The 26489-nt window shown below is 52.1% G+C and overlaps 7 protein-coding genes across 7 annotated transcripts; 4 read left to right on the top strand and 3 right to left on the bottom strand.

The window, feature by feature from the left end:
- Nucleotides 1-705: 705 nt before the first annotated feature.
- Nucleotides 706-3548, top strand: mfp (putative peroxisomal multifunctional beta-oxidation protein (MFP); the record flags this gene model as incomplete). Its single annotated transcript, XM_056936356.1, has 3 exons — nt 706-861; nt 920-1147; nt 1233-3548. The coding sequence occupies 3 exons, from the start codon at nt 706-708 to the stop codon at nt 3546-3548; spliced, it is 2700 nt and encodes an 899-aa protein (XP_056788291.1).
- A 644-nt stretch (nt 3549-4192) lies between these two features.
- N7539_006754 (E3 ubiquitin-protein ligase) lies at nt 4193-6541 on the top strand (the record flags this gene model as incomplete). The annotated part of the gene is made up of 1 exon (XM_056936355.1): nt 4193-6541. One exon carries the CDS (start codon nt 4193-4195, stop codon nt 6539-6541), a length of 2349 nt encoding a protein of 782 aa, XP_056788290.1.
- Nucleotides 6542-7824: 1283 nt separating this feature from the next.
- On the bottom strand, nt 7825-10593 carry nip1 (translation initiation factor eIF3 core subunit c; the record flags this gene model as incomplete). The annotated part of the gene is made up of 2 exons (XM_056936354.1): nt 7825-10085; nt 10254-10593. 2 exons carry the CDS (start codon nt 10591-10593, stop codon nt 7825-7827), a joined length of 2601 nt encoding a protein of 866 aa, XP_056788289.1.
- A 1235-nt stretch (nt 10594-11828) lies between these two features.
- On the bottom strand, nt 11829-15013 carry N7539_006752 (putative protein kinase Yak1; the record flags this gene model as incomplete). The annotated part of the gene is made up of 7 exons (XM_056936353.1): nt 11829-12586; nt 12652-13010; nt 13073-13192; nt 13263-13522; nt 13608-13767; nt 13826-14354; nt 14440-15013. 7 exons carry the CDS (start codon nt 15011-15013, stop codon nt 11829-11831), a joined length of 2760 nt encoding a protein of 919 aa, XP_056788288.1.
- A 2746-nt stretch (nt 15014-17759) lies between these two features.
- On the top strand, nt 17760-21336 carry N7539_006751 (DNA-dependent ATPase RAD26; the record flags this gene model as incomplete). Its single annotated transcript, XM_056936352.1, has 3 exons — nt 17760-17867; nt 17934-18007; nt 18078-21336. 3 exons carry the CDS (start codon nt 17760-17762, stop codon nt 21334-21336), a joined length of 3441 nt encoding a protein of 1146 aa, XP_056788287.1.
- Nucleotides 21337-21829: 493 nt separating this feature from the next.
- On the bottom strand, nt 21830-23824 carry N7539_006750 (uncharacterized protein; the record flags this gene model as incomplete). The annotated part of the gene is made up of 5 exons (XM_056936351.1): nt 21830-22058; nt 22148-22458; nt 22595-22856; nt 22915-23491; nt 23560-23824. 5 exons carry the CDS (start codon nt 23822-23824, stop codon nt 21830-21832), a joined length of 1644 nt encoding a protein of 547 aa, XP_056788286.1.
- A 1627-nt stretch (nt 23825-25451) lies between these two features.
- Nucleotides 25452-26039, top strand: N7539_006749 (uncharacterized protein; the record flags this gene model as incomplete). The annotated part of the gene is made up of 2 exons (XM_056936350.1): nt 25452-25854; nt 25927-26039. The coding sequence occupies 2 exons, from the start codon at nt 25452-25454 to the stop codon at nt 26037-26039; spliced, it is 516 nt and encodes a 171-aa protein (XP_056788285.1).
- Between the last annotated feature and the right edge of the window lie 450 nt (nt 26040-26489).

The following is a 26489-nucleotide window of genomic DNA, read 5'->3' as shown; positions in this document are numbered from 1 at the left end:
TGGCCGTCACATGTCTGAGTCAGCATCAAGGCTTCCCGTCTGGAGGTGAGTTGGTGGTAGTTTCCATGGATGAGGGACCTACTGCGAATCGAGGCCAGCGGAGGGTAGAGCATAAGTACGGTAGTACCTTAGTGGTCGTAATGAACGACTTTGGCAGACGCTTCGGATTGTTACCTGTTCATAAATTCCTATAATTACATAAAACATATCAGACTCGTAGTGTACATTGTACCCCTGTAGTCGTACATGACTACATTATTTATGGGGTAAAAGGTTAACTTGGGGCGTCGATGGTATCGCATGGCGCTACGAAGTAGCCTCAGAATGCCCCATGGAAACATGACCTTGCAAATGAATGCCTCTGAAAGCGATCACTTACCCCTTTCACAACACATCTAGGTATGTACGAATATGTGACTTGTACGACTACGATGGTCGAAAAACATGGATTGTGTTGCTAAAAGGCCGACTGCCGGCATGTGAAGTTCCAGACATCTGCCATGTAACATTACACGCCTCGTTTCTTACCGCCGTGTCCACCTGCTCGATGTGCCGAGGTCCCCCAGGTTTGACCGGCCGAGCTTCTTGGGCCCTTTAAACATCTCCCCATTCTCTCCAGCTTTTCCATTTTCTTTCCCCAAGTTCTGGTTCTATCTTGTTGACTGAGCCAGCTCAACTGCATTAATTTTACACGCAAGTATCGAGATGGCTGAACTACGCTTCGATAACCAGACGGTCGTCGTCACTGGCGCTGGCGGTGGTCTCGGCAAGGCATATGCTCTCTTCTTCGCCTCAAGGGGTGCCAACGTCGTTGTCAACGACCTCGGTGGCTCTCATTCCGGCGAGGGCAAGTCATCAAAAGTATGCAGTTTTCCATGTACCTCCTCTCCTTCACCTGCTTATCAATACTTCTATATAGGCCGCAGATGTCGTGGTTGAGGAGATCCGTGCCGCTGGCGGTAAGGCTGTCGCCAACTACGACAGCGTGGAGAATGGTGATGCTATCATCGAGACCGCCATTAAGAACTTTGGCCGCATCGATATCCTCATTAACAATGCTGGTATCCTTCGGGACATCAGCTTCAAGAACATGAAGGATTCCGACTGGGATCTCATCAACCGCGTTCACACATATGGTGCCTACAAGGTAAGTCACATGTGCCCCCTCTTCCTTCCCGGCCATCCTCGGCTAGTGCTGGGAGAGACACTAACAGCACCCGGAATCTCTACAGTGTGCCCGCGCCGCTTGGCCTCACTTCCGCAAGCAAAAGTATGGCCGTGTCATCAACACTGCCTCGGCTGCCGGTCTTTTCGGCAGCTTCGGTCAGGCCAACTATTCCGCCGCCAAGCTTGGCCAGGTCGGTTTCACCGAGACCCTCGCCAAGGAGGGTGCGAAATACAACATCATCGCCAACGTCATTGCTCCCATCGCTGCTAGCCGTATGACCGCCACCGTGATGCCCCCAGATGTTCTTGAGAACCTCAAGCCCGAATGGGTGGTTCCTCTTGTCGCCGCCCTGGTCCACTCCTCCAACACCACTGAGAGCGGTAGCATCTTTGAGGTCGGTGGCGGTCACGTCGCTAAGCTCCGCTGGGAGCGGGCCAAGGGTGCTCTCCTGAAGACTGACCACTCTCTGACCCCCGGCGCTATTGCTGCCAAGTGGAACGACGTCAATGACTTCTCAAAGCCAGACCACCCGACTGGTCCTGCCGACTTCATGGGCTTGCTCGAGGAAGCTGTGAAGCTTCCCAGCGCGCCCCAGGCCCAGGAGCCTGACTTCAAGGGCCGTGTTGCCCTTATCACTGGTGGTGGTGCTGGTCTTGGCCGCGCCTACTGCTTGCTGTTCGCCAAGTACGGTGCCAAGGTTGTGGTCAACGACCTGATGGACCCTGAGCCCGTTGTTCAGGAGATCAAGAAAATGGGCGGAGAGGCCGTTGGCAACAAGGCTAACTGCGAGGATGGTGATGCTGTGATCAAGTCTGCCATTGACGCCTTTGGCCGCATTGATATCCTTGTCAACAACGCAGGCATTCTGCGTGACAAGGCTTTCACCAACATGACTGATGACCTGTGGAACTCCGTTGTCAATGTTCACCTTCGTGGTACCTACAAGGTTACCAAGGCTGCCTGGCCCTACTTCCTCAAGCAGAAGTATGGTCGTGTGGTCAACACCGCCTCGACCAGTGGTATCTACGGTAACTTTGGCCAGGCCAACTACGCCGCTGCCAAGTTGGGTATCCTCGGACTCTCTCGCACTCTCGCCATGGAGGGCGCCAAGTACAACATCAAGGTCAACACCATTGCTCCCAATGCTGGCACCAACATGACCCGCACCATCATGCCCGAGGAGATGGTCCAGGCCTTCAAGCCTGACTATGTTGCTCCCCTGGTTGTTCTCCTTTGTTCTGACGCCACTCCCGAGCCCTCTACAAAGGGTCTCTTTGAGTGCGGCAGCGGTTGGTTCGGCCGCACTCGTTGGCAGCGCTCCGGCGGCCACGGCTTCCCCGTGGACGTCAAGCTGACTCCTGAGGCTGTTGTCTCCAAGTGGAAGCAGATCACCAACTTCGATGATGGCCGCGCTGACCATCCCGAGGACGGTCAAGCTGGCACTGAGCGCATTATGGCTAACATGTCCAACCGTGCTGGTGGCAGTGGCGAGAACGAGACCCTTGCCAACATCGAGAAAGCCAAGTCCACCACCGCCGAGGGCACTGCGTTTGACTACACCGACCGTGACATTATTCTGTACAATCTCAGCTTGGGTGCCAAGCGCACAGACTTGCCTCTGGTGTATGAGAACAACGAGCACTTCCAGGCTCTCCCTTCATTCGGTGTCGTTCCGTGGTTCAACACCAACACTCCCTGGAACATGGATGACATTGTCAAGAACTTCTCGCCCATGATGCTGCTCCACGGCGAACAGTACATGGAGGTCCGCAAGTTCCCCATCCCCACGTCAGCCAACACTCTCACCTACCCCAAGCTCATTGATGTCATCGACAAGGGCAATGCTGCTATTGTCGTCGCGGGCTTCACCACCAAGGATGCCAAGACCGGCGAGGATCTGTTCTATAACGAGTCCACAGTGTTTGTCCGTGGCAGCGGTGGCTTCGGTGGGTCCTCCAAGCCCACTGTTGCCCGTGCCAAGGGCGCCACCGCCGCTTACAAGCCTCCTAAGCGTGCTGCCGATGTCATCGTCGAGGAAAAGACGTCCGAGGATCAGGCTGCTCTCTACCGCCTGAACGGCGACCGCAACCCCCTGCACATTGACCCCGAGTTCAGCAAGGTTGGTGGCTTCAAGACCCCCATTCTTCACGGCCTGTGCTCGCTTGGTGTCTCCGCCAAGCACGTCTTCACCAAATTCGGTGCCTTCAAGAACCTGAAGGTCCGATTCGCCGGCGTCGTTCTTCCCGGCCAGACTCTCAAGACTGAGATGTGGAAGGAGGGCAATACTGTTCTCTTCCAAACTACTGTCGTTGAGACTGGCAAGCCTGCCATCACTGGCGCCGGTGCCGAGCTACTCGACGGCGCGAAGGCCAAGCTGTAAAATTCTCCCACTTTCGAAAGATCCAGGCGATATCCGCCGGAAAAACTCCGGTCAGACTGTAGCTTCTTTATTTGTACATACATAGCCTTTTCGTTCCTTTCATTGATTCGATCATGTTGATACCTGCTTGTTTTGAATTAAACTTTGATTTGGATGTTATGATTCTGTGCCGATGGACTAAGTTCATGAAAGATCTACTTAAAAAGCTCCCTAGCCGCTATTCGGCTGTAGCAGGCTGAACGGACAAGATCAGCGTAAGTGCCAGTACTCAGTACGACCCAGTAGACTATCGAATCCCGAGATTCTTGAAAAAAAAAAAAACAATGGGTTGCGGACCTCGCCCCAGATAAAGCGAGAGAGAGACAATCAAACCCGTCCTCGGGAAGGACCCATTCCCACCGATATGGTGACGGCGCTGGGAGCACCCGACTCGGACCGGACTTGATATTATGTAAACCCGTAATTCGCCTGCCTAGGTCACGATCCTGCATTCTTCAACGCCGTTTATCTGAAATTTGCATATCCTTCCTACTTTTTGCCTTACATTCTTTAAACGAGAACAACGGAGAAGCTGTTTCACAGTCCATCTCATCAGCCATCTCCTTACTGATCGACGATGTAGCAGCATTTTCCCAGTTGCCAATATGGTACTTTCGCTGCCGGTCCCGAGCTTCTCCAGATCCTCCCCGCCACGCCCCGCCGATGACACGTCTGCATCCCAAGATCGCCGACAACGCGGCTCAGCCTCGTCCGCGAGCTCTTCCTCCGGTCGAAGTACGTGGAAATTGCCTCTACTTGGATCTCACAGTTCAGGCGCGTCGACAGCGTCAAGCCATTCATCTATTACGCTGAGTGAAGCGCTCAGGAACAACCCGTTCGGTAGTACATCACGGTCTCGCTCCCTTCAAGTTCCTCAACAATGCCTGGAGAATGCAAAACAAGAGCAGGATGAATGCAATGCTGCCCTGGAAACATTAGCATCTACATTCCCGGATATACGGATTGAAGTTTTTCGGGAGTTATTGTTGCGCTTCGATGGAGAAAGCAGGCTTCATGTTTGTGTGGATCAGTTGCTTCGGCACGAGGACAAATGGGTTCAGGGTCGACGAATCATTCCTGAGGGTCATGATGGAACCGAGTCAGACCAGAAAGCCAGCTCGAACGCTGAGACGGTCGGCCCTGCAGGTGAGACTGTTGTCCCAGTCGAGGAGCGCTTCCGCTCCAAGGAGTACAAAGCGGCAGTCCAGACGACTTGCATCAAAGAATTCGGCAGTCTGAGTAAGAGCGCAATTGATGCGGTGTTGGCCGAAGCGAATTTCAGTTATCGACGTGCCCGGCCCACGTTGCAAGATCTTTCGCGGCGCACTTGGCGGGCAACTTTTAACAGCATCTTGCCATTCCGTCGCAAAAAAGATCGAGAAGAGCATCCGAACATAGCGTGGCATCGTCGAACGGACAACGAGTCAACACCTGTACTCAAAGAGACCGGATGCGCCGAGCTAGATGCCGAACTGGCAGCGATGTTCATTACGCCTGTAATGAGTCAAAGGCGCAATGAGCAGGAAAGTGCCGACTTCCGCTTTGCATCTGATCTGAACGAGCTAGAAGCCAAAGCTCTGGATTACCTTTATGAATGCGAGTGCTGCTGCGTCGAGGTGCCTTTTGAGCAAATTGCGACCTGCACATCTAATGTCCATGCGATCTGCTATAATTGCATTCAGCGGACGGTCCACGAGGCTGTGTTCGGGCAGGGATGGGCCAAGTCTGTCGATATGGCTCGGTCAACGCTGAAATGTCTCGCTCCTTTGACTCACGGCGTATGCGATGGCAGTCTACCCGCGGTACTAGTCAAACAAGCTGTTCTTCAGGACAAGGCTGGCAACGAAACATACGCCAAGTTTGAAGCTCGCGTGGCTTCGGAAGTCTTGATAAAATCTCGAATGAGGCTTGTTCGCTGTCCGTTCTGTTCCTACGCAGAGGCAGACCCGATTTATTACCCATATCTCCGTGACGTCCGCTGGCAGGTTCGTCGCAGCAGGAGCCTGATCTCCTCCATTCTTGTCACCCTCTTTATGATTATTTTAATACCCCTGCTATTAATTCCTTGTCTCATCATTCTCCTCGTGAACTCACCTGCTATCCCGGCTGTCTATGAAAACGCAATCCGGCATCTTTGCCTCAAAGCACGTTCCAAACGATTCATTTGTGCCAACCCGTCTTGTCAACGCGTGAGCTGCAACACATGTCAAAGGGCCTGGCGCGATCCTCACGTCTGTTATGAACCCCTTCTGACAAGCCTCCGAGCTACCGTAGAGGCTGCTCGGACGGCCGCCGTCAAGCGGACTTGTCCGCGCTGTGGCCTCTCCTTCGTCAAGTCTTCGGGCTGTAACAAGCTCACTTGCGTGTGTGGGTACTCGATGTGCTATCTCTGCCGGAAACGACTCGGCCCGAAAGCTCAACTTGCACAAGCTCGAGGATGGCCCGCTTCCAATGACCAGTACGGCCCAGACGTAGTGGACGGACCTGGTGACCGTCATCCGGGCGAAGATGCTCTTGCTGGCGGGATCGAAGACGATGAATTTGAGGAACCGGATGGATATGAGCACTTCTGTCAGCACTTCCGCCTCAACCCTGGCTCTCAATGCTCCGCCTGCACAAAGTGCGAGCTGTACAAGGCCGAAGACGAAGAAGCTGTTGCCCGGCGTGCCGGTGAACGAGCCGAGCGGGAGTGGCACCTTCGTCAGAGACAATCTAGCGCCAATGGCGCGGCCTCAGAGATGCCATTATTCAGCGTCAACGCGGATCTCTCCGCAGGGTCCAGCAGCCGCTCTTCCGGGCCACCGCACACCAGTGGTCGATGGGACCTAAATCCAACGGGAAGACCATGGCGTTACTGGCTGGATGATGTGTGGGTAGACGGGCGCTGGAAGCTTGAAGGCCAGCGATTCGTGAACTGGATCGCGGAGCATATCATTGTTATCGAGGAGACGTGAAGTGCAGATGGAAACCTGCACGAAAACATCTTGAACTCTTTCATGATCCCCTATTAGCACTTTTTTGCGTGGTCGACGGCACTTGGAAGACGGGCATGATAGGCAGTAGATAGATGACATGGGAGCTTTTTGCTTTGCATTTGCATCCGTCCCAGACGGTGTCGTTTTTGAGCTCTTTTTCTCTCACGGTTTGACGGATAACATGATACTATTACGTCTTCGACTCTTCTCCTCTATGCAATTCTTCTTGAGCCCTGAGCGTCTTTCCATTCTAGCGTTTCTTCGTGACTGAACGACTGAACGACTGAATGATGGTAGTCAAATAACATACACGATCAATCAAGACCTCAGTAGTCAGTACTCAGTACACCACCTACTCAACAACCTCACATTCAGATTCCCAAGGTACATCGAACTGAATGAACTTCAGTAAATTTCCAAATAGCAACTTCCTCCCCATCCCAAGCCTCCGATAGATGCCGCGAAGAATAGAAGGACTCGTCCAGTAATTAAAAGGATCTCTCACACTCCACTGTGCTCCTACACCTGGGTATAAGGTTCACATTCGTCCAACGCACCGATATGAGACCTGGCATTGAGAGTCAGGCCAAATTCGTTTCATGCTCAGATCCGACATGCCTCGACCTCTCGTGAGGTCCAGTCCTTTCTAGTCTAGATAGACTTGTGTGAGACACAGTAGCGGAAGGACATTCCCATTTCACAGAGTCAGGGCGGTATTCTCAAGGACCTCTTTGCCAATGTAAGGTAGTGGCTTCCATGGGAGCAGGATTCATATATAAGTCAGAGACTGGAAGAGATTGAGTTGTGGATACTTAGTCCCGACTCCCCGTAAAGACCGGCGCGGCACGGTGACTGAATTGCTTCTTGTAGATTAGTGAGAGTACGCATTAGTTCGCTCGGACTACAGCACGTGTCACCATATGACGATATTTGACAGGACACAGGAGAAGTGGTTCCTAGCTCATACGCAGGGGTCATTGAACTTTCTAACCATTTATGTTCATTCATTTTGGATCATGGAAGTGCCACGAGCGGATTTCACTCGTGATCAGAAACGGCATGAGAAAGGGGTGGGAAGGATAGAGAGACGGGTACGAAAAAAAGAGACCGTGGCAGCAAAATAATCAAAAGAAGATAGAGGGGAAGATGGGGGGACAAGAGGCGGGATCGGAGGATTTGGTTTAGAGAAGGAAGGGAAAAGGAAGATGGAAGAAACAAGGCTACCATTAGATCAAGAGGAAAAGACAAAAACATCCCACATTTTAAGCCTTAATTGCACCGCCCAATGCACCGCCGCCGAATTGCTGCCCACCAGGTCTCCGACCCTGCTGGCCAGGAATGCGAGCACCGCCACGGCCTTGACCACCGCCGCCACGACCACCACCACGGCCACGGTTACCGGGGCCCTGCTCACGCTGGAAAGCGTTGGCCATGCCCTGGGTACGCTGCTCAAGAGTCTTCTCGTTAGACTCAAGCAGACCCATGGACTTGTCGGCAAGAGTGACAATCTGGGACTGCAGACGAGACAACTCAACACCCTTGCGGAAGACAATGGCGTTGTTGACCTGGTCGAGGGCAGCAGCAAGCTCCTCGTGGGAAATCATGCGGCTGATGATAGCGGTGACCTTCTTGGCAGGCAGCTCGAACATGTCGGCCAGCGAGGAGATGGAGAGACTGTCATAGAAGGGAGCGTAGGTGAAGAGGTAGGTGCGGAGACCCTCCTCTTGTGTCTGAGCAGAGAGCATCTCCTTGACCTTCTCTGGCTGGGGCATCAAATCCCAGATCTTGATGGAAGAAAGCATGGAGGCAGCCTGCTTCCAGTCGCCAGCAGCAAGGAACTTGGCGGACATGATCACACCGTCACGGGTGTTCTCAGGAGGACCGGTGAACACTTGGCGCTCATTGTAGTCAAGCATACGACGGAACGTCTTGGAGATCATGCGGCGGCGCATCTCGGGGGAGGACGAGGTCTGGGCCATGAGAGGAACTTCGAGGAACATGCTGGAAGTGAGGTAGATGCACTCAAGCAGCTCGAGGTTGATGTGCATGTGGAAGGGCAGCTGGCGCTGGCGCTCAAGACGCTCCTGCTCGGGGGAAACGGTAGAGTACCGTTGCATGATAATACCCTGAGCCAACAACTCCTTTTGACGGCCAGATCCGCAGATTTCACCGAGGGTATTCTGGGCCTCATAGATCAGACCAGCGCGGAAAGCGCACAGACCAATCTGGACGAGGGTTCGGTTGAAAAGAATCTGGGTGCTGACGTCGAAGTTGGAGATGTTCTCAGACAAGTGAGACATGAGCATTAGGTCACGAGAGCGGTAGTACTGGTCGTGCAAGGCGAGGAAGTATATCTGACAAAGCATCGAACGAGCGCGGATAATGCCATCGCTGTTCTGGAACAGATAGTGACAGAGAGTCTGGAGAAGTGTGTTGACGTCGCCGACATTCTTGCGAGGGGTGATGGTGGAGTCAAGCTTCTCAGGAAGGGCCTTCCAGGTAGCCTCTTCCAAAATGGAAACAACCTGCGAGGGCTTGAAGTAGACGTGCTCCAGACGGCGGATGATGGTGCGGTTCACGCTGTCTTGACGGGTCTCGGTTTTGTCGTCAGCATTCTGGTTCTCGAGATAGAGCTGGGCTCGGACAATGTTGTTGTACAGCTGCTGCTCGTCGCTCAAGCGCTCAATGTATTCAGCAGTGTGGGGGTCGATCTGCTGCAAAGAGCGGGTAAGCTCATCATCGAGGCGCTCAATGTATGAGACAATGCTGCCAGGAATGAAGAAAGTCTCGCCCTCGGAGATCTGGGGCTGCTTCTCGTCATCCTCCCACTCTTCAGCTCCCTCGCTCACAATCAGATTGCGGTTCTCCTCCAGAACGGACAGAAGGGAGCCGAACTCCTTATCAGCAGACTTCCACTGCTCAGGGCTCATGTAGTTGGCGGAAGAGGACGTAAGGTCGAAGCGTGTGGAGATCAAAGTCAGATAGACACGGATACGCTGGTAAGGAGTGGTTGAAACAGCAAGGAGCTTCTCCATGGTCTTGATCTGGTCGAGGCGGTCGGTGTTCTTCTTTCCGCGAGACTCAACGATAACTCGGAGGTGCTTGAGGATGCTCTCGGGGGTGTAGTGAGTCTTTCCTCCACGGCTGACAGTGGTGAACTCTTCATCGTCGGCGGCAGCAGCGGCAGCGGCGGCGGCGAGGTTCTGGATCTTCTCGACCTTGGTGGGCTTGGGGGCAGCAACGACAGGTTTCTCAACCTCCTCATCGCTCTCCATGAACTCATCCTTGTTGGCACGGTACTTCTCGATCTGAGCAGCGTATTCTTTGTTGTTCTTCTTGATACGCTGCTTGACGGCATTGAAACCCTTTTGGTTGGTGGGATTCATCTTCTTGTTGGAAGCCTTTTGCTTGGTAGCGGACTCGTTGACGAAGTCCTCAAGATCGGCAACGGCCTGGACGTAGATCTTAGGAACGGGGCCTGTCTGGGTGATCTTAATGATCTGGCGGTTCAGGTTGTCGAACTCTGTAGTGTCCGAAGTGTCAGCACCATCTCTGCCACGGAATATGACTGTAGCCACTTGGCTTTGAAAAGGGCGCATCAAATTCTTCCGAATCATGCGCCGCATTGGAGATGCACCAGCCCTTCAAACGTAGCCTGAAAAATGATATCGATGCGTGGATAAGCACTCACCAGTCGAGATGACAGCCCAGTCGTTGATCTTCTCGGCATTCTCGATCAATTTGATGGTGGCCTCCAGACCCTCCAAGCGCTTATCCTTGGCACTCTTCACGACTGTGACCTTCTCCTCCTCTTCCTCCTCCTCACTATCGGAATCATCCTTCAGGAAAGCGGCGGCACCACCCTTCGCGGTCGCCTCGTCATCGGACTCGTCGGAATCAGAGCCGGAGTCGGACTGGTCGGAAGATTCATCGTCGCTCGGTTCCTCCTCGGAGCGCTCGTAGAGCTCATCCTCCTCGTCCGAAGAGCTGGACTCGCTGTCGCTACCACCGCGGTAGAAGAATCGAGACATATTTGCGGGTCTGTTGAATCCGTTGCTGCAGGGCAGGTTGACCTTCTCAAAACTTGGAGTTGAATGGCGGGCGAGAGCCACACACGAAATTTAAGCGAGGGGTTCACTATTCCAAATTAGGACTAGCGCCATCTCAACTTCTTTGACGCGTTGCTTTGGGCGATAGACCTAATACAAACAATTTTAATCCACGTACCATTAATTAAGGAGTTTGATTGAAGATTCGTGAAAGCATCTGAGAGGTAATCACTACCAAAATCCATTAACATTGTTATGCCGCCCGCCTTGACATTGTGAGATTGTAAGCCTCGGTTACAAGCTCCACCAAGGCCGGTCAGAACACTATCATAATAGACATCACAAACACCAAACCAAAAAAAAACCTCGAACATCTGAGTAGTATGAGCCAGATGCCTGGAGGCTTCTTCGATGGCAAAAGCAAGGCGAGTCCAAGCTTGCAAGGAACAAAAAAGCTCAGAAAAAGGGGCGTATTTTACTGATCAGATGGGGGATAATATCGTTCTTCGATACTCCAGGCTATGCCAAAATGTAGAAGCAAGTAAGAAAACGATATCAAAAAACAAGACGAAGTCATCGTAAGGAAGTCACACGTATTCAATTCTAGAGCAGAAATGGAAGAAAAAAGGAACGAAGAAGTTGCCTTCTGGAAAGACAAGGGTCTCAGTTAAAAAAAGGATAATGCTGGAAGCAAACTCGGTCGGAGGAGTAACAGGGGGAGACGAGGGCTCCGCGAGGGCAACGCCATGAGCGTGGAAAATTGCACGTTCCCGGGATTAGATGAAGGAAAGGGCAGATGAGTAGTGAATCCAGTCAAGCTACATTTTGCAGACAGCAAGAAGCCCGTATCCACAAGCACAAGACCATGAGAAAGCGATGGGTCGCTCGGGGCCGCGTAGGCCGATGCCGAAGCTAATATATAGGAGACAGTGCCCATTTCCCCCTATAGCTCAGCTAATGAGATGGACGTTACAGCGAGCTGAGGTGCCAGCAGCCGATGATGTAAAAAATGCCAGCGGCGTCGGGCAGATTGATCTGGCGTTGGGATGGCCCCATGAATGAAAGCGGCCCAACTGAAGTCTGCTCGTGAACATCTTTGCAAGGTCAGCATTGCCTCCCGCGAGGTTGCTCGATCCCATCGCAATAGTGATGTCTCGTCAGACTTGAATGTCGCGATTGTAGCCAAAGTCAACTGGATACCGTTATTATGACATCTTCTAGTGCCACTGATTCTGACTCATGTAAGTGTCACCTAGTACGCCATCCTCAAGGGTGCGGATAAAGTCTCGATTCCGTTGGTTTCCTTGCCCAGTGGCACGGCTACCACGCCGTCGCTGATTAGCGTTGTTTGGGTCGACGTATCCATCAGGCGGAGGCGGGTAGTATGCAGGACTGGGTTGCAGGCGAATGGGTGCGTTGGGATCCAAGTGACTTGCCACACGTTGAATAGTTGTGGGGACACCGCCTCCTTGTACATCCATTGTTGAGGCACGTTGACGCCCAGCCCTGGTTGTGGCCTGGGCGTAAAGACTTTGAGATGGGGCGTATTGACCTTGCTGAGGAACCTGGCCCTGGGCCATTCCCACCTGATGACCATAGCCGGGCGGCTGCGTTGGGTACGGCGGGGGCGCGCCCTGTTGATACATTCCATTGTAAACCGGCGGGGCCTGCGCATTATGGGCGGGCGGCGTGTGGAATTGATTCATCTGCATGTTATATGCCGACTGCGCATGCGCAACTTGGGCGGCTCGCTGTTTGCTAGCAGCCTCGGCTTGTTGCTGCTGCTGAACACCTGGGGCTACAGTCTTGTTTGGAGCCGAGTACTTCAAGTTCATGGGCGGCATGAACGGCCCAGTGAACTTTTGCTGGGTAATGAAGGGGTGCAACTTGGCTTGCTGCGGCGACCAGCGCTCGAGCGGGTTGATCGTGAGAAGACCACGAACAAAGTCGATGAAGGCTACCCGATTGTTGAGTTCTGTTTCCAGGAAGACATTAGATATGAATTTGCAGAGATAGGATCATTCAAGAATTTCAGCATACCTCGATCAATCTCAGCCTGCTTCATATTCTTCCTCGGCATGGGGTAGCTCCGAATGATTTCTTCCAGAGTTGACGCCGAAAAGTACTTCTTGCTGGGCTGTTCCTTGGTGTTGTGCTCTCGTGAATACTGCTCCAAGGTTTTGAGGCGGTAGGTCGTGCGACCGTATTCGTCCTGACCCTTTTCGAAGAACTCCTTTGATTGCTTGCCCATCTCCAACATCCATGTTGGGGGAAGACCAAGCATCTCAACAATTCGGCAGACCTGATTATACTCGGAGGAACCGGGAAAAAGAGGCAATCCGAGGAAAAGTTCAACGACAATGCAGCCAAGTGACCACATATCGATCGCAGAGGAGTACCTGTAGTGTTGTTAGACTAGAGTTCATCTCGTGCAATATGGATGATAAGTCTCGCGACATACGGCAAACCAAGCAATACTTCAGGTGAGCGGTAGAACCGGGATTGAATGTAAGTATACACAGTCTGACGCTCATCACATGCTGAGCCAAAATCAATGACTTTGATGATGGGGCTCTCGAGGCTGAAAGAGCGCATGGTCAGTATCCATACAAGTTGGAGCGCAGAGTCTGTTTCGATCCGGGAGCACCTACTTTTTGAGAAGAATATTCTCAGGCTTCAAGTCGCAGTGAATAAGATGAGCCTTGTTCAACAGGCTCAAGGCGTTCAGCAGTTGCTGAGCAAACACCCGAACTAGCGTTGTGCTGAGGCCTCGGAATTGGTTCTGCTTGATCAACTCATAGAGATTGACACTCAGAAGCTCAAACGCAAGGCACAGATGTTGCCGGTGAATGAAAGTATCCTTGAGGCGAAGAAGATGATGGTCATCGTTCTTGTCGTATTTGCTGTTTAGCTGCAAGAGATAAGTAAAGCCTCCCATTAGCTGATTTGACCGGTGATTTCGCGATCTGTGGGTGAGGCGGAGGTTATCAACGTACGAGGTCCAGAACAGACACTTCCATCATGCTCTGGTTGAAATATGCCGTCTTGTTCTTGATGACCTTGACAGCCACTACCTCTTGGGTTTTCAGATTCTGGCATTTGACCACCTGGCCGAAAGTACCTTGGCCTAGAACATCGAGAATGAGATACCGATTTCTAAGAGCAACAGTCGTTAGCCAATGTCCAGTCTCCGGAACTGTCCTCGGCGACGCACTTGTGACCGGCTTCTTCGCTCCCCAGGATATCGTTGACATATAGAATATAGTCGCTGTCCTCGTTATCATAACCGTCGTTCTTCACTCCCTTGCTCGGCTTTGTCAACACACGGCGAGGATTTCGCGAGGATTCGTAATTGAAGTTGGGATTGCAGATGCGGTACGTTGATGGGAGGTGAGTCGTCAATGCTTGAAGAGGCTGCGCAGAGGAACAGTGGTTAGCAAGGGCTCCAAATGCGCTTGCATTCAATGTGACACTTACGCTAATGAAGCCACCCTCGGGATTAGCTCGTCGATACGCAGGCTGCGTGTGAACTCGGGGTTGCAATTCCTGTACGCTCTTGATCTTCTGGAACTTGGGCACTGGACCACGGCCAGGGTAGGGCGCTGGCGCCGCGGCCGACCGTGGCGACCGCGATCCTGCTCCATATGCTGGACTCATGTGGCTAGAGGCGGACGAGGGGAAGAAGTGGTCTGTATTCAAGTCGCCTGCTTGGAGCGGGGGAAGACGAGGGACTCGACCAGCAGCTGTAGTGGGGAAGAGGGAATGGTCAGCAACGCAGGAACAGGGTAGGGTGAACGCGATGGCAGCATTGACAGAGGAGTCGCTCACATGGAGGGGACTGGTAGCTGTGAGGCGGAGAGACATAGTTGACCGCGCGAGCGGGCGAGCGCCGAGCTTGCGCAGAGGCCGATGGAGACGAATCGTACGTGCCTTGGGTCTTTCCGGGGCTGGTGGGATACGACATGGGCGGCGACAGCACGTTCATCGGGGAATACCTGCGTGCAGCCGACGATTCCTCAGCCTGGCTGAGGAATTGCGAGGATGCCCGACTCTGATGAGCTGGTCGCGACGGATACTTGGCCCGGTTGTATGGATCTGCATCCTCCATGGTGGTGTCCGTGTCGGTCACATAATCCCGAGAGCGTGGCGTGGCTGTGGGGGAGGAGGCCATCGAGGCAGGTTTTGACCCGGGATGAGCAGCGTGGGCAGAGAGAGGTTTGGAGGATGTGCCGAGAGTCTGATAGTGCTCGTACGTGTATCCCATGGGCGGTTGTGCCTGGGCTGGCGGCTGACCATACTTGGTACTCAGCTGCTGGGGAGGGTGACTCGCCAAGCCGTTGAACTGCGCGGGGGGCTGGCCCATCATGGGATCTTGGTACGGCTGCCAACCGGAATGGTCCATCGTTGCGAATGATTGGGGATGGTAGACAGCAAGATCCAGGACGGTCGCAAGTGCAACAGGAAGCGAAGCTTAGGAACTTGCTACCAATGCCGTCTCCTGCGCAGAGCGCGCCTGCGATCTCGAGGGGGGTTCGTGCGTGGGCTTGAAGCGGGCGGGGAGAACAACACACTCAATTGGGGCCTCGCTCACTGGACACGAGCTGCGAACGACAGATGGGAGGGTGCAGCACGTTGAAAGAGAGGAATGAGGCAAGATCCAGGACAATTTGGATGAAATTGTCGAGATGATCAAACGGAGGAAAAGGCTAATTCAGAGCTGTGTAGTGACGCATCCTCTACGGAAAAGCGGGTATGGATGATGCTCGATGTGGTGGTGGGTTGGGGGTGTGGGTGGTGCAGTGCTGCAGTGCGAGGCTGCGGTTGGGTTGGGTCGGCGAGCGAGAGAGGTGGACTCGCTCACATTCGCAGTCGTGCACGTCCACGGGTCAATCACTCGAAACAGTCAAGCAGTTGCACTTTCTAGTGGGGGTTGGGAAGGAGACCAGACCTGACGTTCGGGAAGGGCGTTTTTCTGGGGGCGGGCGGTCGCAATGGACAACGGAGATGACACCGACGTAGCACTTCTTCCGACCGGGATGCACACTCGAAGAGCTCCGAAGATAGCGGAGTGCAGGTGGGCAAGCAATGGAAGAGATCAGCGCAATGAGGTCTGACGAGGCGAGTTTTGGAAAGGGAGCAGATTGGTGCGACCTTTGGACTGGACAGGGATGGAAAGAGACGAGCTAGCGAACAGCAGTGTAGATGCCTAGCCACACGAAGGTGGATGTGCTCTGAGTCTGGTCACTCTGGTGTCTTACACTCATGTCGACATCCATCCGCCTCACTGCCTTCATATCTGAGTATCGGGCTCCAGTTACTTTAGATATGCTCCGGGGCGATTACCAAGAAAAGAGGAGGATTGTACTATAACCTCAAGGAGCTTTGTCTGTGAGTGTGTGATATAGCCCATCGGGGCTATTGAGTAGGTACGGCTCGGCGATACCTCTTGCGAATTTGAATCTCGAGTGCATTATTCTCGCCAACGCTTGAGAAAGAGAGAAAATCTCAACTTGGCAAACATAAAGCATCCCGTTTGCTTAGCACTCAGACCACAAAACCTCAAGGCGTTGCCAGCATATGGAGTTGAGATGGACTACGTGTGGCCTGTAGGTGTAGTTGTATAGAGGGATGATTGGATTTGGACCACTTCACATTGACCCTTTTTTGCGACTGGAAATTGATGTGAAGAACACCAGGGTACCTATTCAGGGACCCAACTAGAGCACGTAACTGGACACGGTATCGCTTCCAATATCATTGTCAACGAGCGAATTGGTACCCATCAAAAACCAGCCTTGGATCTTGATCGGAAGTTGCTGCTTCCATACCAAGGTGTACCTCTGCCGGTGCTTACTTTTAGTAGCACTGTTAGTACTTCGTAGTCTACTAGTACCTAGCAGTATGTAGCAGTGCAGTGGATAGTATAGTTGTACTCAGGTGTACGGTACCTACTACTACCACCAGTCCCAACGTTCAATTCTCGAAGTTACTGTGAGAGTCGTCTCAGTGCATTATGGCGTCATGGTTGTATACCCAACCCGACGGGCTAAGCTGGGCATGTCCTGACATTTTCTGATTGGAAATCAAGCTCATCGATGGCCTGTCAAAATCAAATCACACAGGCCAAGATTCATCATCGTCGATTTCCAGTGATGCATCTGAGGTCAGAACTCCATGGAAAGCTCCTAGTTCACGGCATCTGGCCATCAAAGTTAAACCATCCGGGCGCGCTGGTGTCAACTGAGGTCGGCCGGTCAAAATATGTCAGGCGGACCGGCCTGCGGATGGATGGGTATTGCCTGAATAAGCTACGTATTCTTTGTCATTATCAAGGAATCAAGGGGTAGGACTCTCATATATCTCTTGCTGAAGAGCAGCTCATCTGTTGAAAGGGTGATAGGCGGACAAAAAAGAAGTTCTGGTCCTGATTGAGTATTCTTGCGCGCTCCATATCACCTCGGTCGAGGCCAGATACATACACTGTACAAGTGTACAGTACATCATTAGAGCACCGGCTTCACCTGGGCAGTGACGGTAGTGCTAGTCTGACACAATCAAATTGGGCACCGACCCGTCGGAGACATCCTCGCTCAGGTACGTATTAAGCGACTTGTAATAAATTAATAATGGGTCTCAACATAAGTCAAGCCACCAGCGGGACGACTAGGACCTCAAGAGAGTCCAAGGCATCTACCGGTAGCCCAGTGAATATATGCCGAAATGGGAAGTCAAGTCCAAGCGCTGCCTGAATCTGTGCCTTCAAGCCTTGTCGTGCAGTGCTGCCTATTGAACCGAAGGCAGATTTGAACTAAATTTCGGAAGTGATGATGTCGGGGCTCCAGTCGATGCCTGGTGGGTCTCGATCGAGGTGCGGCTCCTGCAGGCGGTCAGCGCAAACTGCCCGTCATTGCCTCGCGATAACGCTTCTAGACCGATCAAGATTATTCAAGGGCCCTGGCTACAATCGCATTGTTCTGGGGTGAATCCTTCACTGGCACGTTCGCTTTTGTCAGATCCTCTGCTCAAATGAACTATGACTTCAGGTTCACCAGAATTCAGACAGCGTGCATTCTTCTGATCTGACCTGACGGCTACACCACTCTGCGTGCCCTCAGTTCGGACTTGCCAGAGTGCCCGGCGGTGACGATATGGCGTCACCAGACTCAACAAGCGCCGCCATGGAGGCGACTCGACTCCAAGAGCTCAACGCAGATGTCCGTAATCAGGACGACTTGGAGCGAGACATCACTCGACAGGTATGTGACTTGCCTCTCACTTCGTTTATTTTCCCCAAATCAACCGTCAACTCACATTCTACGTAGGCGGACAAGTTTCTCGCCGAAAGGGCCGAGGAAAATGAGACCAAGCGGTTGGAGAAGGCCTTGACCGAAAAAAGGTAAGCTTTGATTGACTGCCTTCTACCTTTCAATCATTTGCAGGGATGTAGGGCTTATTCTGGATTAAAGCAAGGTCGATCGTCAGATGCAGCAGGCCAAAAACCGCCTAAGCAAGAGCGTCGGACCTGGCGCACGCACTCGGGTTGAAACCGAACTGAGGCGCCTGGAAACTCGTCGTACCGGACTAGTTACGGATATCGCAGAGATCCAGCAGCGGATCGATGACCGCCGCGAGGCGCAAGAAAAGGCCAGCGATATCCATGGCTCGGGACGACTGCCGAACGAGTCTCGGCGTGATTATCTTCTCCGAACAGGAAAGATCACGCCGTTTGAGCTCATGAGCCAGCCTGGCGTAAACGGCACGCTGTCGACTCTTCAAGACGCACTGGTAGACACCGAGGATCAGCAGCAAGAGGAGGCAGAGCGCAAAAGAGCCCACGAGGAACCCCAGGCCTCTCATCGAAATTTGCTTCGCCCAGAGCTCGACTTCGACGATACCACCAGCGATAGCCAGGAACCTCGCAGCACTAAGCGACGAAAGCTGGAATCGTCGCCGGCCGTCAAGAAGGGGTCAGAGGTTTCGCGGCCTGCCCGACTCGACTCCACCGAGGCGGATTCGGAGGCCAGCTACGTCGCGTCCGAGGAGAGCTCATTGTCTGAGGATGAAGAGTTCATGCCAGACACTGCTCCCGAGGTCAGCGTGCGGAAATCCAAGAAAGACAAGACGAGTGCAGAGCTGGAGGACCTGAGTGGCGTGGATGACGGTAACGAGAAAGTCTATCAGACACGCCTCCAGAAATGGATCAGTCGACGTAGTGCTGCCCGCGCCCGTGCCCAAGGAGATCTGGCCGAGGAGGAGACCGAGGATGACACGAGAGAGGAGTGGTTGAAGCCACACCCATCGGAACCCGACCTAGATCTTTCAAACGGTCTACGCGTCCCAGGTGACATCGGCAGGTATCTCTTTCCCTACCAACGCACTGGCGTTCAGTGGCTCTGGGAACTCCATCAGCAGTCGGTCGGGGGAATTATCGGTGACGAGATGGGACTAGGCAAGACCATCCAGGCGATTGCTTATCTCGCATCGTTGCACTACAGCAACATGTTCACCAAGCCTGCGATCATTGTCTGCCCTGCAACGCTGATGAAGCAGTGGGTCAACGAGTTCCATCGTTGGTGGCCTCCATTTCGCGTCTCAATCCTCCATTCGTCTGGCAGTGGGATGATGAATCTGGGCCGTGAGAACAGTCGTGAGGTGGCACTTGCATCGGAGATGATGGGTAGTCAATACTCGCGGCATCTTTCAGCAGGCCAAAAAGCGGCCAAAAAGATTATCAAGCGAGTCAACGAGGAAGGACACGTCCTTGTGACCACTTATTCCGGGCTTCAATCCTATGCCGATTCTCTCGTTGATGTCGAATGGGGCTGTGCTATTTTAGATGAAGGGCACAAGATTCGCAATCCCGATGCTGGAATCACCTTCAGTTGCAAAGAGTTGCGCACGCCTCATCGCATCATTTTGTCCGGCACTCCGATGCAGAATAGCTTGGTCGATCTATGGTCCCTCTTCGACTTTGTCTTCCCTATGCGGCTGGGTACGTTGGTGACTTTCAAGAATCAATTCGAGATCCCGATCCGGCAAGGAGGGTACGCTTCCGCCACGAATCTTCAGGTCCAGACTGCTGCAAAGTGCGCTGCTACACTGAAAGACGCCATTAGTCCCTACCTCCTTCAGCGGTTTAAGGCGGATGTGACATCTGACCTCCCAAAGAAGACTGAGCAGGTGATCTTCTGTAAGCTCACGCAAGAGCAACGGACAGTGTACAAGCGGTTCTTGGGCTCTGAAGAGATGAGCTCCATCATCAGAGGAAGGAGGAACTCGCTCTTCGGGATTGACATTCTCCGTAAAGTCTGTAACCATCCAGACTTGGTAAATCGTCAGATCCAAAACCAAGACTCCGACTTTGGCAACAGTGAGCGCTCGGGCAAGATGAAGGTTCTGAAGGGCCTCTTGGAGGTATGGAAGGACACTGGGCACAAGACACTTTTATTTGCCCAGACTCGACAGATGCTGGACATCATTGAGAAGTTCCTCGGGTCGCTCGACGGCTTCAACTTTCGTCGCATGGACGGCAATACCCCGATCAAAGATCGGCAGACCATGGTTGACGAATTCAACAAGGACCCTGACCTTCACGTGTTTCTTCTCACCACCCGTGTCGGAGGCATTGGAGTGAATCTGACCGGAGCTGATCGAGTCATTATCTATGACCCGGACTGGAATCCTTCCACTGATATGCAGGCACGCGAGCGAGCTTGGCGACTTGGTCAAAAGCGTGATGTGACAATCTTCCGTCTCATGACCAAGGGCACCATCGAAGAGAAGATCTATCACCGGCAGATCTTCAAACAGTTCCTAACCAACAAGATCACTCGTGATCCCCAGCAGCGGGAGAGCTTCCAGCCGAGTGATCTATATGATCTCTTCTCTTTGACGGAGGAAAATGACAATGAGCTTGAAACCACGAAACTCTTCAAGAATGCAGACGTCACATATAAGGAAGAAGTCCAGCCAACCCCGGGCAGCCGACGGCTTGGTGCTACAGAGAAAAAAGTCGTCACCCAGCCTGTCAAGCCTGACGAGGAAGATATCAGCGCTGTTCAAGGAGTCGCCAATGTTGAGCAATTCCGCAACGACGCAGAAGACGAGGAATCATCCAAATCAGCAGAAGATCGTATCATGCATGGCATCTTTGCTCGATCTGGCGTTCATGCCGCGCTTGAGCATGATCATATCGTCAATGGCAAACGTAATGTCCGAGCTGACCCGAAGCTGATTGAGGAAGAAGCACGTCGCGTCGCTGCCGAAGCTGCTCGCGAACTTCGTCGCGCAGAGGAAGTTGCTCGCAACACTCCCATCGGCCTCCCCACTTGGACGGGCTCTTTCGGCGTCGGTGGTCGCACTGACCTTGGCAATGCTGGTGGCTCTTCGTCGAGACCGGCGGCTCGAGGCCCGTCCTCTTCGGCTCTACTCTTCAACCTCAACCCTAACGCCTCGCCAGCAAGAACTCCTACCCCAACAACAGTGCCGCCAAACCGGATGCCTCGCGGCAAGGACTTCCTACCTCTCATTCGGGATTTCTTGCTCTCGCGCCGCGGCCCTGTTTTCACGCAAGTGATTGTGGATCAATTCAATCACTACTGTACCAATCCTCAGCGAGTAGCCGAGTTTCAAGAAATGCTGAAGACGGTGGCTCGCTTGGACCGAGATCGTGGAGGTCGGGGTCGGTGGACATTGAAGCCTGAATTTGCGAAGCCCGCCGCTTGAAGAGATCGAATGATAATGCAGCAGGTCTGTGTGTCAAGGGGATAGCCACAGGAAGCAGAACGAGACAGACCGCTTTCTCTGGGAAATTGTGTGGTCTATGAATTGCGCAATTCATCTCTCTTTCTGGCTGTTATTAGTCCTGTCGATATGTACGATATGACGAGAGGTCACGATGCGACGATCTGCCATGAGCAGACGAAAATAAGAAAGTGTAATTTTATGTGTTAGCACGAGCTTCTCAGTTCCTATCTTAAGCCAAGCTAGACATGTACAATGTTTAACTTTTTCGTGAGAACTGCCAGATTTGCCCGACAACCCATGAGCTACAGTGTTCTGAGAGTATCTCGCACGCACGCGTTCAATTGTATTTAAGATTAGCTGGTATTTCTGGATGCCCCCTTGGGACGGCCGAGGAGATGGCTACGAGTTCTTTCATGCTGAATCTTAGCAAATGTGGCTTTAAGGATGCACTAGTGAATCTGAGTTCGCTCGACTATCTCTCGGCCTTGACTTTCTCTTCCTCGTCCTCCTTCTGCCATTCTAGGTAGACGGACTTGCCGTCCACGGGCTCTCTGAAACGGCGCCACACCGTCCTCCGATATTCGGCATCGAGAGGCTCTTGGAACTTCAATTGGTATCGGAACTTAGGAACAATGGTGTTGACTTGTTTCATGACCGTCCCTGGTCGGACGCGTTCATTAAACTTCTCATTTGCGAGATATCTAAACGGATGATCAGTAGGCGAGACAATACTCGGTGGAGCTGTGTTGCGAAATGACAGTAGCTTTATAGATCAAGAATGGGAACTCACTGGTCAAAGACTTCCCAGTGGGAAGCATACAGGTCAATCAAGGGAGGATAGATCAGGACCTCCGGGCTCCAAGAACAAATGGATGAAGAACTAGGAGTTACCGCAATAATTTTCTTCACATGTTTCAGTTCTGCCGAATCTTGATCCAATTTTGACAATTCGCCACTTTTCGGAAGGCGGGATTCGACTGCTGTTTCGAAGAATTGAATCATCGTCGCGTGAGGGTTCTGCTTGTTGTTCTTCAAGATCGGCATCAAGGTTTCGAGGGCGTGAATAGGAAACCCGCGATGTTTGTCAGTGATAGCAGTTGCCTGTTAGACTCGCCTGTGTTAGTCTTTTAAAATTTGAGGTGTGGGTTCGGTCCCAACTCATCATCCCACTTGCGTGAGCCTAGGACGCTAAGTATACGTGTTCGTATAGAGATACTGCCTGTAAATGGTGACTTACGTCGATTCGGTCATAGGATCCATGCGGCAGACATTTATCGAGTTCGAAGGGATTGACTTGAAGCAGGCAAAAGAACGTTGGCGATTTGTTGATCCGATCAATGAAGGCTCGAAGATGGTCATAGAGGTAGTTGAATAATTTCCCGTAAACATCGTTCTCAGAGGCAGCGCCGGGAGCTTCGAGAACGTCATGCAACGGCCATGCGAAGACTGGATTGACCGCATCATTACCCTGCCATTGAGCAGGCATGCGGTACAGAAAACTGGGACATCAGTCAGCTGAAAATCATTATAGATAGGAAACTTCCCTTGTGATCTTACGGATTTGGCACTACAAATTCGACTCGATTATGTCCAAATGGCAGCAACAGGCCATGCAGAAGATATCTGAGGTGAGCTGTTCGCTGTTTTGGCGGCAATTTCATCATAAAACCATCACGATGGTCCCAGCGATACCGACAAAGGACAGTTGCACGACGAGATGCAAAGGCCTCTATTGGTTTGATCTGCCTGACTCGGTCCAGCATACGAGGCAATGTCATCCAGGTTCTCTGTTTGAGGACAACTTTGATCGAACGATTGCCCCGAGTCCAAGTCTTGGCACGTAGACTCTCCGGGTCTTTGTCCTTGATAGTATTGCAGACGCGGTCAATCATGGGCTTGATTAGTGATTGAAGCAGCTCACTGTCGGACTCTCTGATGAAGGCCGAATACCAGACGTGAATCATGCATTCGATTGCCTGGTCAATGTCATCAACAAAAACGGCGATGAGCAGCAGAATCACGCTGCGTACGATAATTTCTGCATCACCATCATTTACTGTAAGCTGGAGGCGGTGGTTCCATTCGTCTGGGAGATTTACGACGGTTTGGACAACGTTGCCAAGATCACCGCAGGCTAGAGTATAATCAATACAGTGAGCATTGATCCGGTTGAGCAGATGACTGGGAGTATCAACAACAGACCTGCAAACAGTAAATTGAGATCTTCTGGGTGATCTTGTCCTTCATTCTCGGCGAGCTTGAGGATGTCAAAGGCTGGATGTCGAGGCCATACATTCCTCTGCACCCCCCAAGGCCCATTTGATTCCTTGTCCTCATAAACGAATGCAGGGATTCGCCCTTGTTGAACCCAAAGAGGCTGCCAATAGTCTTGGCCCACTTTGCTTCTGCACTCTTCCTTGTGGTAAGGCCGGTGGGCAACTTGGCATTCCTTGCTACAGTACTGCATTGCGGAATCATTAGCTAAAACGCTGTGAAAAATTCAAAGGGTCATCCTGGGCAAAGAACTTACCCTAACGAGGGTACAACCAGCACAAAGCAACTTTCCTTCATTAGGGCAGGGCTCGACCGAGCTGTCGTCCACTACCCCCGATTCCAAACTCTTGGGTTGAAGATTGCCACATGGCAGTCTTGGGACCGACATGATTCGGAGCAGCCTTCTATTCAGCTGCAGTGATTTTGGTAGCTTTGGGAGAGGTTAGAATATCCACAAAGACAGTTGTGATGCGAGATGTGAGAGACAGAAGAGTAGTGTGGATATGGCGAACTGTCAGTCGGATGAGTGGTTGTGGTCTCTCGAGCAAGTCGGCCTATATTTGCCGCATCCATAAGGTTACCCGTATGCTGAGCCTTTACATCGTGGGAAGTACCTGACTGGAAGCTAGTTTCTTCCGGAAGCAAACGCAAGGATCCAAGCTCGAGTGTCTAGGCCTTACCGTCGTCATTCCACCTATGACCGGCGAGGCAGACAATTTAGGTGCCCGAGACAGCAGTGACCGTGAGTTCCGTATCCAATGGGGGAAGATCGAGGCGCCTCAAAGAATCTGTTGCTTTGTTCTTTTCTCTACCAGATAGAGATTTCTGCTCTTCAAGAGCAATTGAGACGTTTTGAGCAGTGGATGCTCACCCTCGAGGAGGCAGCAGCTGTTGTAGTGACAGAGAATGGTTAACCTGATTTCAGATGAACAGGAGATGGAGCCTCGGAGATCGGATCATACTTGACATCCCTCGGGGGTCTGATGTCGAGTATGCATCACGTGCTATATATACTCGAAAGACTGGGGAGCACTTGGAAAGCCTCTTTGAATCCCGACCATGCTGAACGCTCAGTGAGATGCTGAAGCACAGTCATTCTCTATTGATGAATCGCATCGTTCATGGGACTCGAAGTGTTTTTCACTTCTCCTCCGGTCCGTAATCGACCTGAATATCCCGAGCAATTCATCTGATTGCTTCTGTCTTTCATGAGGCATATCAGCATTCAAATCTGCGGTTTCCTGCCGCTGGATACCCCCACGTCACCAGACGTAGAAATGCCCATTATCTTCTCTATTCCTGCCAAACCTCTCCAAGGTCTTGGATACGCACCGTCGCACACTGACCCGTTGATCGTCGGTCTCCAGTGATCTGCAACGGGCAGTCTCCTGGTTGGATCAAGGATATGCTACCGGGTTTGCCACTTCCACTCAGAACAGGAGTCCTGCAAGATCTGCGTATCGTGGATCAACTGGAGCTCTGACATGCATGACAGTTCATAATTTCCATTTTGATCTGAACCTGATCCATCCTGCGTCTGTTATTGTCGATCAGGGTGGTAAACACAAAGTAATGTGGAGATGTAGTAAGTGTGGCCTCACTGATTATGGGATCATGTGCTCGTCATTCACTCCATCCGAAGGTTTGAAGGTTTGCCCCTCAATTGTCCTTTTCCATCGACCTCTCTTCACATAGGTATATCATTCCCAAAAGCCACGTTCTGTTCACCCCTTGCAAAAGGCTGAGTATACGAATCAAGGCACCCGAGCGACCATCCTCCATACAGCAGCGCGTTTGCAAGGTCAACATTTGTCCATACAATGAATTTGCTCCAAATTGCCACAGGCTCGTTGCTCTTAGTGACAGGTCTGCCGTTCACATATGCCACAAAAACGCCAGATGAATTTCACCTGTTCTCTTCCAGTCCTGAACCGCAGTTTGACAACCTCTACCTGTCTACACAATCAACGGGTCCATTGAACAGCATCCCTGTATTCCGTGACCCAGCACACGCTGCAAGCTTTTATGTGACCAACTCTTCGGTGAACTACATCGCTCCCAACAAAGCTCCATGGGTGCTGGCCTTGGTACACGGAGGTAGTGCGCAGGAAAATGTTGAAGTCAGTGTGAGCCCGAGCGCGACCGTTGCGACCAGCACCGGATTCCACGTCAGCCATGGCAGGCAGCTTGAAAGTGAGGACAAAAGCTGGGGAAGCTGGCTGGGTAAGCAATTGCCGAATCCACGACTCACTATACCTAGAAGACAATGCTGACCTGGGTTGTCTGTGATATCAGTATGTGCTGGACAACAGACATCGCTGTTGGAGCTATTTTACCAGAACATCACCGTGGACCGTGACATTCCTAATGGGTGTGGTCAAGTCCAGCTGATTGTGGCAAACGTATAGCACACGACTTCGACCAACCCGAAGAGACCGAAATAAGTGCGACTCAAAAGTGACCCGAGTCGCGTGATCATGCAGACCTATGCCTTGACATACTCGAAAGCTCTCTTGTCAACCGACTTTCGTTGATTTCCTGACCCATAATAAAGAACATGTGTTTCAACAAAACACTGTTTTTCCATTGCATGCAAGGCTGCCTCAAGACCAAGAGGCTTAGTTCACCTACTTCCAGATGTACACCACTATGGGATCGTAAGCCCTGGACACGGATACCTGCTACTCTTCTGACTAGAATAGCCTATCTTCAGGGATTGACATCATTCGTCTTGGCACCATATAATGAAGCCCAATTCACAAGAAGTCTTCTACGCTTTCGGATGGTCAGAGAGGGCTGGATGTCAAATTCAAATGCGATTTGGCGTGCGACGCCTGTGGAGTGAGCAGTTATGTAGA

This window comes from Penicillium diatomitis, assembly GCF_028827545.1.
Source record: "Penicillium diatomitis strain IBT 30728 chromosome Unknown utg000009l_segment0_segment0, whole genome shotgun sequence".
In the NCBI taxonomy this organism is placed as follows: domain Eukaryota; kingdom Fungi; phylum Ascomycota; class Eurotiomycetes; order Eurotiales; family Aspergillaceae; genus Penicillium; species Penicillium diatomitis.
Note: the sequence above shows the minus strand (reverse complement) of the source record. Positions and strands in the feature narration are given on the sequence as shown.